At 37.9% G+C, this 16,558-nt stretch overlaps 1 protein-coding gene across 1 annotated transcript in view; it reads left to right on the forward strand.

The window, feature by feature from the left end:
* The window catches only part of RGS22 (regulator of G protein signaling 22), a 149,131-nt gene that overhangs the window by 42,387 nt on the left and 90,186 nt on the right, over positions 1-16,558 (forward strand). Inside the window, exons 8-11 of the mRNA XM_078071665.1 lie at positions 1,513-2,137; positions 4,267-4,428; positions 7,611-7,785; positions 12,404-12,537. Coding sequence (XP_077927791.1) covers positions 1,513-2,137; positions 4,267-4,428; positions 7,611-7,785; positions 12,404-12,537 — 1,096 coding nt within the window. The remainder of the gene's footprint in view (positions 1-1,512; positions 2,138-4,266; positions 4,429-7,610; positions 7,786-12,403; positions 12,538-16,558) is intronic.

The raw sequence follows: 16,558 nt of genomic DNA on the forward strand, positions 1-16,558 counted from the left end.
AATAATGATATACACTAAATGTCTAGAAGAGGCCTGGCCTAGTGCCAGGTCCCTCATAGGCAGTCAGTAAATGTTTGTCTTGTCTTTACTTCCTGTGACAGCTTACAGATTCTTATTATTAAATATTTGAAATTAAGTGGGCGGAACTTTTCTCTCCTCTTGAAAGTACATAGTCGTTCATGCAACTTGAGTTTTCCTTCTAAGTTCAGACTTGTTTTTCTCCTTGAAAAACAGATACATTTCTACCGTGGGGAACTTTTGTGGATGATACCAACTTTTCATAGATATAGGAGGAAACTTCCAGAAGTGGGTGTCATTAACATGATATTGCTAGAGGAAAAAATCTAGCAATGTGATTCAGGAGAGGAACTTAGCAATTCACTAAGTTCCTAATTCTTTTGAAAAGTGTAAGCAACCTCTGAGGACATTAAATCTGGGTTCTCTAGAATTGAACCTAAATCTAGGTAAAGAAGGAAAATAGTCTCCTTAATTGCAAATAGCTGAATTTATAGGTTTCTTGCTGTTTCCCCCAAATAGTAAAGTAGAAAATTGGAGAGCAAAGATAGTGAAAGGGTAGAGAAAGGGTAGCAGGAGGGTGGGGAACAGAAATGCGGGCCTTGTTCTCTCCCTCCACTTATACCCAGTATCTTTTCATAGGTTTACAAAAGTCTAGTCTCTTAATATTGGGGGAACTTAGTATCTTCATTTTCAATAAAAATTGTAATAAAACACTTCCAGTTCATTGGGATTTGAAACCTATTACTGAGAAAATGGCCATTGAAGTGGGACACAGATGAGAACAGTTTTCCTGCTCTGTGGCATTTTAAGCGGTAGATTTGCCATGGAAATAAAGCACTGACATCAGATATTTCACTGATTTCTAAATAAGAAGAAAATAAATAAGAGCTAAAGACTATCTGTCTTTAGAAAAAGTATGAAACAATCCATTTGTATTTGTAAGCCTTCATAAGTACCTTATGCCATTTTGTAATTTTGATAGTAGGTTGTAAGTATGATAGTAATTGAATCTTTTGGTTAAAATAGTGAATTTTTAAAAATTACTGATATGACTCCAGTTCTGATCTGTTCATTGATTGTCTAATTTTATTTTATCTTATAGCATGACATATTAGAATATGTACAATTGCTTAATGTACATATTCTAATTGTTTAATAGATTTGGCCTTTACCTATTGACATTCTATATCAGCCTCAAATATGACATTTTAAAAGTGCATGATGTCTTTTTGAAGATCCTCTGTAATAGGGACGTCAAATATTTCATTCATCTGCCACCATTATCCACTTCCATGTCCAAGGAAGACATGGCCAATCCTGTTAGCAGTTTTTTCTCTAGTGGTATCAAATGTGGCTTCAGAACTCCCCCTTCTGTACACGAAGTCCCTACCTGTGCCAGACCCACTTACCATGCTGGCTCTGCAACCTCTAGTTAATAATAAAAGCAACTTTGTATTCATATCTGATCTAATAGCCCTTTATGATTTAATGCAGACAGCTTTATCTTTGATGATGGAATTCACCCGAGGATAAAAAGGGACTCATCTGAAACCATTAGATTAACTTCTCATTTTGAAGAAGAAGAAGAAGAAGACATTGGGTCCATCTCTCTACAAGACACTCCTTCTCAAGCCCTTCTGAGAATATACCTTGAGAGGCAACGCGATGCTGATGAAAGCCTTATATTGCATTTCTCAACATGGGAAGAATTTTTAAGATCTTATGTAACCTTTATATTGAGAGTAGCAATTCATCAAATTTTTGATGAGCCACTGATGGAAAGCCCAGATTATATAAATTTCAACAAGGTAACAGAAGTGGTGCTTGAGGAGGGTTTTGAGCCTATCCCTGGCAGGAATGCTTTGTTAAGTGAAACATTTCAAATCACAAGTGAAAAGTCAGAAGAGATGTTAGAACAAGCAAGTTCAAAGAGTGAGAGCATTGGACCAGAAACCAGGGCTGATTGGTGTATGTCTCACAAAGCTTACGATATTGGCAATAGGAAGGAGTTTGAAAGATTTAAGAAATTTATAAAAGATACATTAGGAGAGAGATATTGGTCATTATGGATGGATATTGAGAGGTTGAAAGTCCTTAAGGACCCCAGAAGACATCAAAGGTATGTCTAGTTTTTACTTTCAATAGTTGTTTGTTTTTTTTTTTAATTATGGGATATTAGTTTGGGTTCCTTAAGCACAGGCAGAAAGCCTGAAATAAAGATAAAAATGTAATTTATACTTTTAGAAATGAATAATAACATTTATTATAATAATACTGATTTTACTAGTTCTGTGATTTTGTAATTTTCAGATACAAATAGCGGCAATTGTTTGGGTTCACATATGTTTTTTCCCATGGATTCTAAACCTGCTTTCAAATCAATCATTCTGTCTTATTTTTATAACACTGTAGTGATATATTTTTTAGAGAAAGTAATTTTTCTGTTATATAACCACACTGACTTCAGATACCTTATATAAAATGTACCTTATGCCATGGTAAGAGACTGCTGTTCCTAGCAGCCTGCTCAGTTAACAAATCCCGTGATCTTTGGTTGGATGCCACTTGGACATTCATATCTGAATAAGATATCTCCTAGATATGCCACATATCCTCTAGAGAGCTTCCTGGTTGTCTGATGGGTCCAGGTCCTTATTTGCCTATCCCATGTGTTTTAGATTACGGTAAGTCTTAACAACCTTAAGAGGACCCTGCTTTAGGAAGGTTTTTATCCTGTCTATGTTCTCCTTTCTGCTCTGAAGCAGATCAATACAGTAGATTGCAATTCCCAGGAAGGGTTTGACTGAGTGTATACTAGTAACTGGGTTATTCCACTTATTTCAATGGCATTCAGATCATAGAGCTCATTTTTGTGCATACCTATAGGATCAGGGGTTATCAAATGGTTGATTATGCAGCCATGACTTGATGGATCATGGAGTAGAAAGCCACTACCACTTTTCAAGATATATTAAGGAAGTTATATGCAAGCAACCTATATAAATTCTTCAGGATCAATCCTGTATTAGTTCCTGTTGTTGCTGTAGCAGATTGCCACAAATTTAATGGCTTTTATTTTTATTTATTTATTTTTTATATTTCTAGGATTTTATTGACTTTTTTTTTAAAGATTTTATTTACTTATTTGACAGAGAGAGAGACAGCGAGAGCAGGAACACAAGCAGGGGGAGTGGGAGAGGGAGAAGCAGGCTTCCCGCCGAGCAGGGAGCCCAATGTGGGGCTCGATCCCAGGACCCTGGGATCATGACCTGAGCCGAAGGCAGACGCTTAAGGACTGAGGCACCCAGGCTCCCCACTTTACTGACTTTTAAATAAAGTTCACATAGTATCTTCTTAAAGCCTTTGTATAAATATTAGTGATTTTATTGTAACTTTGATTACATGGAAGATGTATATTAGTATCTTAGTCTTTTAAAGCAACATAAATTTATTCTGTCACAGTTTGGAATTAGGAAGTCTAACACGGGTGAGTAGGGCTACATTCTTTCTGGAGGCTCTAGGGGAGAATTCGTTTCCTTGCTTTTTCCAGCTTCCAGAGGTCACCTACTTTCCTTTGTTCATGGCCTTTCCTCAGTCTTCAAGCCAGCAATGTAGCATCTTCTCTCTGAGGTCTGCTTCTATCCGCACATCTTTTCTCAATGACTCACCCTCCTGCCTCCTTCTTAGAAGGACCCTTGTGATTACATTAGGGACATCTAGATAATCTAGGATAATCTTCTCAAAATCCTAATCACATTGGGGCGCGTGGGTGGCTCAGATGGTTAAGCGCCTGCCTTCGGCTTAGGTCGTGATCTCCAGGTCCTGGGGTCAAGCTCCATGTCGAGCCCAATGTTGGGCTCCCAGCTCAGCAGGGAGTCTGCTTCTCCCTGGGTGCCTCTCTCCGCTGCTCGTGCTCGCTCTGTCCCTCTTTCTTTCTCTCAAATGGATAAATAGAATCCTTAAAAAAAAATCCTAATCACATCTGCAGAATGCCTTCGACCATGTAAGGTAACGTTCAGAGATTCTGGGAATTAGGACATGGACATCTTTGGAAGACCATTGTTCAAACTACCAAAAATACCCTTCTTATTCCCATAATTGTAAGAAATATTTTTATCTCCACATTGGTACTCCTGTAACTCAGTGTTGGTTTTGAGATAGTTCATTACTTGTCTGAAACATTTTAGAAGTGAAAACATTTGGTTTGTTGAATGTCATAGCAATGTGTGTGGATTTGTTTTGTTTTAGACATCTTGAGAAGATGAAAAAATGCTATCTAGTAAGCAATGGAGATTGCTACCTTTCTGCAGAAATATTATCAAAACTTAAACTGCTAGACGCATCTCAGTGGAATGAAGAACACTTAAGAAATATTCAGGCTGAGGTTGTAAAACCCTTACTTCTATATTGGTGAGAAAAATAATGTGAATCAAACTTATTTGCTTTTACTTTTCCTAGGCAAGTTACGAGTTATACTTTTTTGTCTTACCGATTTATAATTTACTGAGATTTAAAATGACAAGATCATTAAATCTTTTGCCTTCCTTAAAGTCAGTCAGAGAAAGACAAATACCATATATTTCATTCATATGTGGAATTTAAGAAACAAAACAAACAACGATTTAATGAATATCATGAAGCAAATACTTATGTAACCACTACGTGGGCTGGGAAATAAAACTTTGCCAAGACCCCTGAAGGTCCCTTATCGATCACAACACCCTCACTCCCCCTTGGAGGTAACCACTATCCTGACTTTTGTGATTATCATCCTCTTACTTCTCTTTATAGTTTTACCAACCGTGTATGCAAATAAATCCTTAAGCATATACTTTTCTCTGTTCTACAACTTTATATAAATGGAATCATGTTGTATGCATTCTTTTGTGTCTTCTATCAACATTACATGAGAGAATTGTCTGTAATTGTGTTTAAGAGTTTTATTGATTTTCATTGTTGTATATTGGTATTCTGCATGAATATACCATAATTGCTATTTTTTTTAAACATTTGGGTTGTTTCCTACTTTTCACAATTAAAAGCAGTGCTGTAATGTATATTCTTGTACACATATCCATTTTTCTACAGCAGTTGTATCCATTTATGCTCTCATCAACAGAATAAGAGAGTGCCCATTGTTGTAAATCCATGGTAGCATTTAATATTATCAAACTTTTAAATTTTTGCGTATGTGTTTAGTGTGTTATCGGTGTCATGTGGTTGTAACTGGCATTTCCCTGAGTACTAGTGAGGCTGATAATCTTCTCCATGATCAGTCATTTGGTCATTTGGATTTCAATTTTCATGAATTGCTTGTTTATCTCATTTGCGCATTTTTCTATTGGGATATATATGCACACACATATGTACATACTCACACACATACACACATCATATGAATACAGTTTCTTTGATCGTATTATGTGACATACCTTCTCCCACCCTCTAGAGCTTGAGAATTAAGTTGTGTGCAGTGTACATGAGAACTCATATGATGGAAGCATGGAAAATAATACAACACCAGTTTATGATTGACTGTGAAACTTATTCCACAATATTTGATGAAGTTACATAGTGGCTAATAAAAAATTAATGCTATGAGTGAAATAATAATGCAAGATTAAATTGATAGGGGCATTTTAGATAAGCAGAGACTTTTAGATAAGCAGAGACTTATGGGGGTCCATATGAGTATAGTATAATGATGGAAATCAGAAAATTGAGACACTTAGATTTTCTGGCCAGCACATGTATGCTTTATTGGATAAGGATCTTGTGGATATTCCCACTTACTGGTTGACATGAGAATAAGAGGTCATTTTGGATATTTCTAAGTATGCAAGTAAAGGTTCTGAAATATAGTTAGGATGACCACCTAGATCTATACAGTGTTCTCTCTGAATCTAAACTAATTATGAACTTTGGATTTTCTTCCACTCCCAACCTGTGTTCACATCAGGGGAATATCTGCTTTCTACCTGTTTTAAAGGGAGGCAGTTTTGTTGTTGTTGTTGTTTTTGTTGTTGTTGTTGTTGTTTTTACCAGGACCTGAAATATGGAGTGAGAATTTGTCTTTGGGCTGTGGCATCAGGGAGGAAACCTGGTCCAAGCTGCAAATAGCATCAGGCCTGACAGCTGGGGTTAGCCCTGTAGCCAATAAAGAGCCCACAGACTAAATACCAGGATAGCCATCCAATTAAGCGTGGCCTTGACATTGTGCCAAACATTCTTTGTCCTGGGTTTCTGGAAGTACTGTTGGTCTGTCATTTATATAAATTGTTGTAAAACTAGTTCTTATCTTTAAATTTAAGGCTTGAAAATAGAGCATATGAATCAAAATCCACTTTAGTAGTATAGTTAAACATTATAAAAATGTTTTTATATTTTAAAATGTGAATTTCATCTACCAGTTTTTTTTATTATGTTCAGTTAGGCAGCATATACTACATTGTAAGTTTCTGTTGTAGTGTTCAACGATTCATTAGTCGCGTGTAACACCCAGTGCTTATCCCAACACATGCCCTCCTTAATGCCCATCACGCACTTACCCCATCGCCCACCCCCCTCCCTTCTGTAACCCTCAGTTTGTTTCCCGGAGTCCAGAGGCTCTCATGGTTTGTCTCCCTCTCTGATTTCTTCCCATTCAGTTTTCCCTCCCTTCCCCGTGGTCCTCCGCTCTATTCCTTATGTTCCACATATGAGTGAAACCATATGATAATTGTCTTTCTCTGCTTGACTTATTTCACTTAGCATAATCCCCTCCAGTTCCATCCATGTCGATGCAAATGGTGGGTATTTATCCTTTCTGATGGCTGAATAATATTCCATTGTGTGTATATATATATATATATATATATATATATATATACACACACACACACTACATCTTCTTTATCCATTCGTCCGTTGAAGGGCATCTCGGTTCCTTCCACAGTTTGGCTATTGTGGACATTGCTGCTATGAATATTGGGGTGCATATACCCCCTCTTTTTACTGCTTTAAAATGACCACATAGGCATTTTATGTTTATTTTTTTTATTTTTTTATTTTTTTAAAGATTTTATTTATTTATTTGAGAGAGAGAGAATGAGAGAGAGCACATGAGAGGGGGGGCGGTCAGAGGGAGAAGCAGACTCTCTGCCGAGCAGGGAGCCCGATGCGGGACTCGATCCCGGGACTCCAGGATCATGACCTGAGCCGAAGGCAGCCGCCCAACCAACTGAGCCACCCAGGCGCCCAGCATTTTATGTTTATTTTACTAGAAACTGTAAGTTATTTTAAAAAATTCCTTCAATACAATAGATATATAGATTTCTTTTTCTTATCAAACAGATAGTAATTTGAATGTAATTTTATTGTTCTTTTCCTAGTGTATATTGCCTCTTTATATGAGTGAGTGTGATTTCAGGCAGTTGATATATCGTAGACAAACTTTTTTTTAAGGCGAGGCAGCAGAAAAAAAGTGGGAATTTTTAGAAAAAGGATTTGGTAAGACTGATCATTGTGAGCATTGGCATTCTAGATTTTGTAGGCTTTTGATTTTTGAGGCTTATTGTCTAGCTTAATCTTAAATTTGTTTTTCCTTTGATTAGGGCACCAAGATTCTGTGTTACTCATTCATCCTCAGCAAAACATGCTAGTGCTGAACTGAAATTCTGGCACCTCCGTCAAGAGAAACCAAGGAAGGATGTTGACCCATTTCCACAAATGGCAACCCTCTTGCCATTAAGACCTAAATCTTGCATTCCACAGATACCTGTTGTGCAGGTTGGGTAGACATTGATACTTTGATTTCTTTATTAAGTTTATGATAAAATATCTATGCTTGGGTTTTGTGCACTAATACTTAAGTTTTATAATAAGCTTTTTTGAGGGGGTTGTTGTTAATGTGCATCCTGCAACAGTTATGAGTTAGGAAAACCCATGGTCTGTTCTCCACCAAGCAACCAGAGTGAGCCTTTAAAAATATATGATCAGGTCACTCACCGGCTCAGGATTCCCTAGGGGCCTCCTCTCTCACTCAGAATAAAATCCCAGGTCTTTACGCAGCTATACACACCCCTGCTGACCTCCTGACCTCATTTCCTACCATTCTTCTCGAACCTGGTCTACTGCAACCACACTGGCCTCTCTGCTGTTCTTGGAACACACCACGCAAAAATTGGGAAGTGGTGCATTTGTTGTCCCCTTCACGTGGAGCACTGTTCTTCCAGCTATCTATGTGGTTTGTTCCCTCACTCGCTTTAGGTGTGTGTTCGAGCATCACGTATTCAGAGAGGCTGTCCTTGACATTTCCATATGAGCACACTTGCATAGGATGGCACAGATGCCCTCCATCACTGTGCAAGCCCTCTGCTGTGCTTGATTTTGCTTGATAGTACTCATGACCACATGATTAATGTTTATTGTCTTATAGTCTCCTACTGGAATATCAGCGCTTACCCAAAGTGCCTGGCACATGATAGTTGCTTAATAAATATGAATGAATGAATGAATGAGAAGTAGCAACAGCAGAATTAAAAGTAGTGAGTACTTTTTATAATGGGGGAGAATAAAATAGTACAAAAAGATAAGGACAAAGTCAAAAAAGAAAAGGGAAGTTCAACTTTATACAGAAGAAGTAAATAACCCTACATACTTTGTAGCCAAAACGTGCATTTCAGGAGTAAAGAGCCTTCTTAATCTTAATAGCCTTTATTTATTTATTTTTTATTATTTTATTATTTTTTTAAAGATTTTATTTATTTATTTGACAGAGAGAGAGACAGTGAGAGAGGGAACACAAGCAGGGGGAGTGGGAGAGGGAGAAGCAGGCTTCCCGCGGAGCAGGGAGCCCGATGCGGGGCTTGATCCCAGGACCCTGGGATCATGACCTGAGCCAAAGGCAGACGCTTAACGACTGAGCCACCCAGGCGCCCCTTATTTTTTATTTTTTAAAAGATTTTTATTTATTTATTTGACAGAGAGAGAGCACAAGCAGGGGGAACAGCAGGCAGAGGGAGAGGGAGAAACAGGCTCTCTGCTGAGCAGGAAGCCTGACATAGGGCTGGATCCCAGGACCCCGGGATCATGACCCGAACTGAAGGCAGATGATTAACTGACTGAGCCACCCAGGCGCCCCTCTTAATAGCCTTTAAATGTATCACAGAATGTTAAGTGTTACCAGCCATAGTCACACACAACCCCTTCCAAAGAGATTATTTTATGTTCAGGGTATCTTATTTTAAAAGGTAGAGAGATATAGAACAGTTCTTAAAGTTTGACTTCAATAAGTCGTGTTTGAGAGCTGAAGAGACTTCATGTTTCCTCTGTCAGTGGTTTCTTAGCCCTAGGTGCACATTAGAATCACATAGAGAGCTTTTCATTAAGACCTACTGATGGCTGGGTTCCACCTTCAGAGATTCTGATTTAATTGCTCTGGAATGGGTCAGAATCATTCTGTAAAATCAGGAGGTTGGCTTAGAACTGAGGCTTTCAACCTGCCTGAACATAATTGTCACATTTTGGAACCCACGTTTTGATAGGATTGCTAGAGGATCGGTATTCAAAGCACTGCGGTAACCTGGTGGTTCTGAAGCTTCAGCGTATATGCATAAGAGTCATCCAAAGAGCTTGTTAAAATAGATCCCTGGGCAGGCGCCTGGGTGGCTCAGTCGGTTAAGTGTCTACCTTCAGCTCAGGTCATGATCCTGGAGTCCTGGGATGGAGCCCCACATCGGGCTCCCTGCTCAGCGGGGAGTCTTCTTCTCCCTTTCCCTCTGCTTCTGCTCTCTCTTTCTGTCAAATAAATAAATAATATCTTTAAAAAAAATAGATTCCTGGGCTTCACCTGAATATCTAAAGTCAGGAGATCTGGTGTGGGGCCCACGGATTTGCCATTTTCAACAAGCTTCCTCCCAGGTGATGCTCTTGCTGCGGGTTTGAGGACCACACTCTGAATTAGTGTCACTTTAGCACACTAATGATTTCCTATCCGTTTTGATATTTTCCTGACCTCCTTTGCACCGTGTGGCTTTTTTCTCTGCCACTTTACTGATAAATCTAATCTTCCCCCATTCGCCCATGTGACCAGTTAATATACGTCTTAGAGGTGTCGTGTTGGGAGCACGTGTTCTGATAACATAGAAATGTTTGTACAAATAACATTTGTATGACATTTGGGAGGTAAGTGGCAAGATAGAATAAGTGGTGTGGTTAGGGAAAGGAACTTGAAGGACAGCAATGCCAGAGGAGTGGGGAGAGATTGATCTCAGCCCAGGTCTTGATTTCAGGGTCCTGAGTCCAAGCCCCACGTTGGGCTCCACAACCGGTGTTAAGGTGTAATTTATAGACAGTAAAGTTTACCGTTCTTAGTGTACAGTTTTGTGAATTTTGACAGACATATCCATCATGTAACTGCCATCATAATCACGATATAGAACAGTGCCTTTACCTACCCCACCCCACCCCCAATTCCACAGGGTCCTTTTAGTTTCTTCTCCATCAGGGATTTTCTGGATACCCTTCTAGTTTTCACCCAAGCCAGAAAGGCCTAAAATTCTAACTTAGGCTTTTCTCTGTATAAGACATTTAATTTTTTATTTTATTTTAAGAAAACTTGTTTCAATAGGGTAAAAAACATGTAAAATTTACCACCCTAACCATTTTCAAGTGTACACTTCAGTAGTAAGTATATTTGCATTGTTGCGAAACAGATCTCCAGAACTTTTTTATCTTGTGGATTTGAAACCACATACCCATTAAACCACTCCCCTTCTCCTTCTGCAGCCCCTGGTAACCACCATTCAACGTTCTGTTTTTATGAATTTGACCAGTTTGTATGATACTTTTAATAAGCTCAGGCCCCTGTGGTGCCACTCATTTATTGAGTGTTGCTTAATGTCACGCTGTGTTCTGAATGACTACAACAGATGTAAGCCCTGATACCTAGGAAGTTATGTGTAAACCATACTTAAGTAATTAATTTTGTTTATGGAATTCTTAAAAAAATATTAGTAGTTGTTAGGCACCTAGAGTGTATATAAGATTTTATTGTTTGTTCTGGATAATAAAACATCACAAATATATTCCTTGCTCTCCAGCAACATGTATTACATTCCAATAGAGGTTGACATATTTGACTTTTTTTTTCCAAATTATAAAATAACAAAACTACTGTAAATTTGGAAACTGAAGACAAATCACTTTTTTTTTTTTTTAAAGGCTTTTATACATTTATTTGAGAGAGAGCATGAGTGGGGGAAGGGGCTGAGCAGGGAGTCCGATCTGGGGCTTGATCCCAGGACCGATCCCAGGACCGTGAGATTATGACCTGAGCCGAAGGCAGACGCTTAACCGACTGAGCCACCCAGGGGCTCCCTAAACAAATCACCTCTGATCTCACCTACTTGTAGACAACTATTACTTATTTTCTCTTGGTCTTGTGAATTTTTAATTTCAATGTACTTACACTTTTGTATTCTCATTATTTCTTTTAACATCTTCATCACATTTTTCCATATGTCATAATTTCATAATCCTTACTTTTTTTTTTTTTAAAGATTTTATTTATTTATTTGACAGAGAGAGACACAGTGAGAGCAGGAACACAAGCAGGGGGAGTGGGAGAGGGAGAAGCAGGCTTCCCACTGAGCAGGGAGCCCGATGTGGGGCTCGATCCCAGGACCCTGGGATCATGACCTGAGCCGAAGGCAGACGCTTAACGACTGAGCCACCCAGGCGCCCCCATAATCCTTACTTTCAAGTGTTATGTAATGTTACATTTATGTATATCCCATACTCAGATCATTGTTTCTTTTTCCTACATTTGGACCTTTAAGTGTTTATACTTTTTTTGATTTGTGCATGTGGCTTTTACCAAATAGTTAACTCTATCATAAATAACATTTAAGAATGGGAATAATAACCACAAAAATAAAATGTGCAAAATGGAAGGAGATAGTTTTGTTAAGGTATAGGTCTTTATTATGGACCGGTTGTATCCTTGCTTCCTTTCCCTGCCCTGCCACCCCCCTTCCCCAGCGCCCTACTCCCACCCCTCAGATGTACTAAAACCTATGCAGTTAGAGAATAAAGAAGTTTTTGTGAAGTTCTCCCTCTAGGAAAGAGTCTTCTTTCACAGTGCTGTGAATAAGGATATATAAACCTTTGGCCTTTCTCTTCTTATATTCTAAAGAGTTGGAGGGGGTTCAGCTTGCTGGTTGTATAAAAGCAGGAGTTTAGGAAGCAGTACATTTGTATTCTAATGGGAAGCATGGTAGGCGGTAGACTGAGAGAAGAAATCCTCTAGTGATGGGCAGAGCTATGCTTTATTCTCTGGCCCTTTTTTTTCCCCTTCGTATTGCTCATTTTTCACTTTGTGTATTTCTTTTTTACCATTTTTTAGAAAGAAGAATCCAGTTTATTACAAAGTCCTGAATCTCCCAAGAAACCACCTCGAGTAAAAACAGCAGTTCAAAAACCTTGGAGGAGCAAGTCTTTGTATCTAATTTCTTCGAAGGATGATGTGATTGAGAAAGGGTAGGTACTGCTTTTTATGTGCCAAGTGTTATTCTGCAATGGTAAGATTTTTGAGGAATTGAAAAATTAAATAGAAATTGAAAACTGAATACATTGATTTTTTTTTAATAGGAGTTCCTTATATATTTCATTGATAGGTGTTAGAGTCATGCATACTCTGAATTAGGAACAGAACTCCTGAGATTAGTCATTTGAAATAGATGGTGCCTCTGATCTCCACCCTTTTATGAGCTGTACGGTCAAAAGACTTCTGAGAAGATTTCCCTCCAGTTCTTACTTGGCCCTGTTCGGTATTTCTCAAACTTGCGAACTCATGAGACTGTCAAGAATTTTGTCATTATTTAACACAGCATATTACCTTATTCATTTAGATTTGCCCACATATGTACTCTTTTCACTGTTCTTTATTTCAAATGGGATTATTTTCCGTCAACCTAAAAAAATACCCTTTGGTGTTAACTTTGGTGTGGGATCTGCTGGTCCCACTAATTTATTACTTCATTTTTATTCTTTTGTTTTCCTTTGAGATAAAATTCACTAACACAAAGTTCACCATTTTTAACTTATCTTTAATGTTTTTTGTTTTTTGTTTTTTTTTTTTTACTTGTAGACTGTGCCAAGGATCAGCCTGAGGTAAAACTTAGGGCCTTCTTAGGTCCTCTTTAGTATGTGCCTTTTCCTGGGCATGTGTGGTCACTTTCTAATTTTTCCCTACAAATGCATTTTGCTTTTGAATGTCCTAATCTTTCATGTCTGCTTTCTAAAAGGAGGAAAAAGAGAAAAATGAAGATTGGGGGTAAAAAGGTCAATGTCTCTTTAAATTCCTGGAAGTCCCTTCAGCCTGAAGGGGACTGGGCTTGCAACCACGTGGAGCAACCACAGTGGCCACCTGCCTTGTCTGCACCTCTGTGATTTGCAGCAGCAATCAGAGATCAGAGCTCAGATCCCTGAGATTTGGTAGACAGGGTCTTTTCCGCTCACCCTGGCTTTTGCAGCTGTATGCAGAATGCTCCAGAACACATGCACAGCTGTCTGCCACAGGGCTGGGGATAGGGAAGGTTAGCTGCTGCTATTGTGTTAGCAACTCTAATTGACCAAAATGAACCCAATTTACTCTGCAAGCCTTTCCCTGGAAGGTGAAAGCCTTAAGACTCCAGGGTTCCAAAAGAGTTACATTAGATTCTGCCAGTGCAATTGTTTACGGGGGGAGGCAGGTTCCTGGTGCTTCCTACTCTGACATCTTCCAAGATTCCTCACCTCTGGGAATTTTGTTTTCCTCAATGAGTTTTGGCGCCAGAATTCCTTTTTAAAAATTTATTATTATTATTATTATTACTGTTATTATTATTATTAATTTTAACTCCAGTGTAGTTAACTTACAGTATTATATTAGTTTCAGTTTATGTTAGTTTATAGTGCTTGAATAGTTCCATGTATTACTCACTGCTCATCAAGAGAAGTGTACTCTTCATCCTCTTCACCTATTTCACCCATCCCCCCACCCACCTCTGTAATCCTCAGTTTATTCTCTAAAGTTAAGGGTCTGTTTCTTTAGTTTGTCTCTCTCTTTTTTTTCCTTGCTTGTTTTGTTTCTTAACTTCCACATATGAGTGAAATCGTGGTATTCGTCTTTCTCTGACTGACTTATTTCCCTTAGTATTACACTCTCTAGATCTATCTGTGTTGTTGCAGATGGCAAGATTTCATTCTTTTCTATGGCTAAGTAATATTCCATTGTAAATATAAACCACTTCTTTTTTTTATATTGTCAGTTATATTACCTTTTTAAAAGTTTTTTATTGTAATTCCAGTGTAGTTAACGTACAGTGTTATATTAGTTTCAGGTATACAATATAGTGATTCAATAATTCTATAGATTACTCAGTGCTTATCGTCGTAAGTGTACTTTTTAATCCCCAACACTTATTTCACCCATTCCCCCACCCCCACCTCTCCTTGGTAATCATCAGTTTGTTCTCTATAGTTAAGAGTGTGTTTCTTGGTTTGTCTCTCTCTTTTTTCCTTTGCATGTTTGTACTGTTTCTTAATTTCCACATCTGAGTGAAATCTTGGTATTCGTCTTTCTCTGACTGACTTATTTTGCTTAACATTATACTCTCTAGCTCCTTCCATGTCGTTGCAAATGGTAAGATTGCATTTTTTATGGCTGAGTAATATTCCATTGTGTATGTATACCACATCTTCTTTATCCATTCATCTATTGCTGGACATTTGGGCTGTTTCCATAATTTGGCTATTGTGTACAATATACATACATGAATTAGTGTTTTTGTATTTTTGGGGTAAATATCTAGTGGTGTAATTGCTGGATCGTAGAGTAGTTCTATTTTTAACTTTTTTTTTTTTTTTAAGATTTTATTTATTTATTTGACAAAGAGAGACACAGCGAGAGAGGGAACACAAGCAGGGGGAGTGGGAGAGGGAGAAGCAGGCTTCCCGCTGAGCAGGGAACCTGATGCGGGGCTCGATCCCAGGACCCTGGGATCATGACCTGAGCCGAAGGCAGATGCTTAATGACTGAGCCACCCAGGTGCCCTATTTTTAACTTTTTGAGGAAACTCCATACTGTTTTCTAGAGTGGCTGCACAGTTTGCATTCCCACCAACAGTGCATGGGATTCCTTTTTCTCCATATCCTCGCCAACACTTGTTTCTTGTGGTTTTGATTTTAGTCATTCTGACAGGTGTGAGGTGATATCTCATTGTAGTTTTGATTTGCATTTCCCTGATGATGAGAGATGTTGAGCATTTTTTCATGTGTCTGTTAACCATCTGGATGTCTTCTTTGGAAAAATATCTGTTCATGTCTTCTGCCCATTTTTAAATTGGATTATTTGTTTTTTGGTTTTGAGTTGTATCAGTTCCTTATATATTTTTGATATCAACCCTTTACCAGCTTTGTCATTTGCCGATATCTTCTTCATTCAGTAGGTTGTCTTTTAGTTTTGTTGCTTGTTTTTTTGCTGTGCAGAAGCTTCTTATTTTGATATAGTCCCAATAGTTTACTTTGGCTTTTGTTTCCCTTGCCTCGGGAGACATATCCAGAAAGATACGATTATGGCCAATGTCTGAGAAATTACTGACTTTGCTGTCTTGTAGGAGTTTTATGGTTTTAGTCTCACATTTAGGTCCTTAATCCATTTCTAGTTTATTTTTGTCTCTGGTGTAAGAAAGTGGTGCAGTTTCATTCTTTTGCATGTAGCTGTCCAATTTTCCCAGCACCACTTGTTAAAGAGAATGTTTTTTTCTATTGCATATTCTTGCCTTTTTTGTCAAAGATTAATTGACCATGTAATTGTGGGTTTATTTCTGTTGGCTCCGAAATTCTTGACTACATTGTTAGCACTCAAATTTCTTTTAGCAGATTAATTTTTGTATTTTTCAATTTATCTAGTTGGTCTTTAAAGGGAGAGTTGGTCTAAATCACCCTGTCTGCCATTTCCAAAAATAGCAGTTAATGAGCTTTGGTGTACTTTGCATTATATCAGTTCTTACTGCATCCCTATGAAGAAAGCATTATCTTAGTTTTTCAAGTGATAAAGATATATAAGTATGAATTGAGAGAAAAGTTGAATTTTGAGAACTATGCATTGTTTTTATGTTTATGTTGTGGCTAGAGTATAGGATATTACGGTAAAAGGCAAGATACAAGCTAAAACAATAAATGAGGTTCAGATAGTGAATTTTTTTTGTGTCACATTAGGGAATTTGGAGTTTATTTTCTAGCAGTGGAAAACATCTAGAAAGGTTTTTTGTGTCATTTACTAAAATTAAATTATTTTATTTTCAAAATTGGAAATATATGCATAGTTCAAAATTAGTAGCATGCTATCCACTTATTCTATACCTTTGTTTTTACTGAATTCATTGGAAAAGGTGTTTCATAGCATTAAATGCTATCACCACAGTAATAGATATACTATAATCTATTTTTTCTGTTGTTTCTTGTTCTTGTAATCTTCTCTCTCCTATGTCTGGTTGTCTTTGATTTTATGCCAAAC

Source organism: Halichoerus grypus, chromosome 5 (assembly GCF_964656455.1).
Source record: "Halichoerus grypus chromosome 5, mHalGry1.hap1.1, whole genome shotgun sequence".
Classification (NCBI taxonomy): Eukaryota; Metazoa; Chordata; class Mammalia; order Carnivora; family Phocidae; genus Halichoerus; species Halichoerus grypus.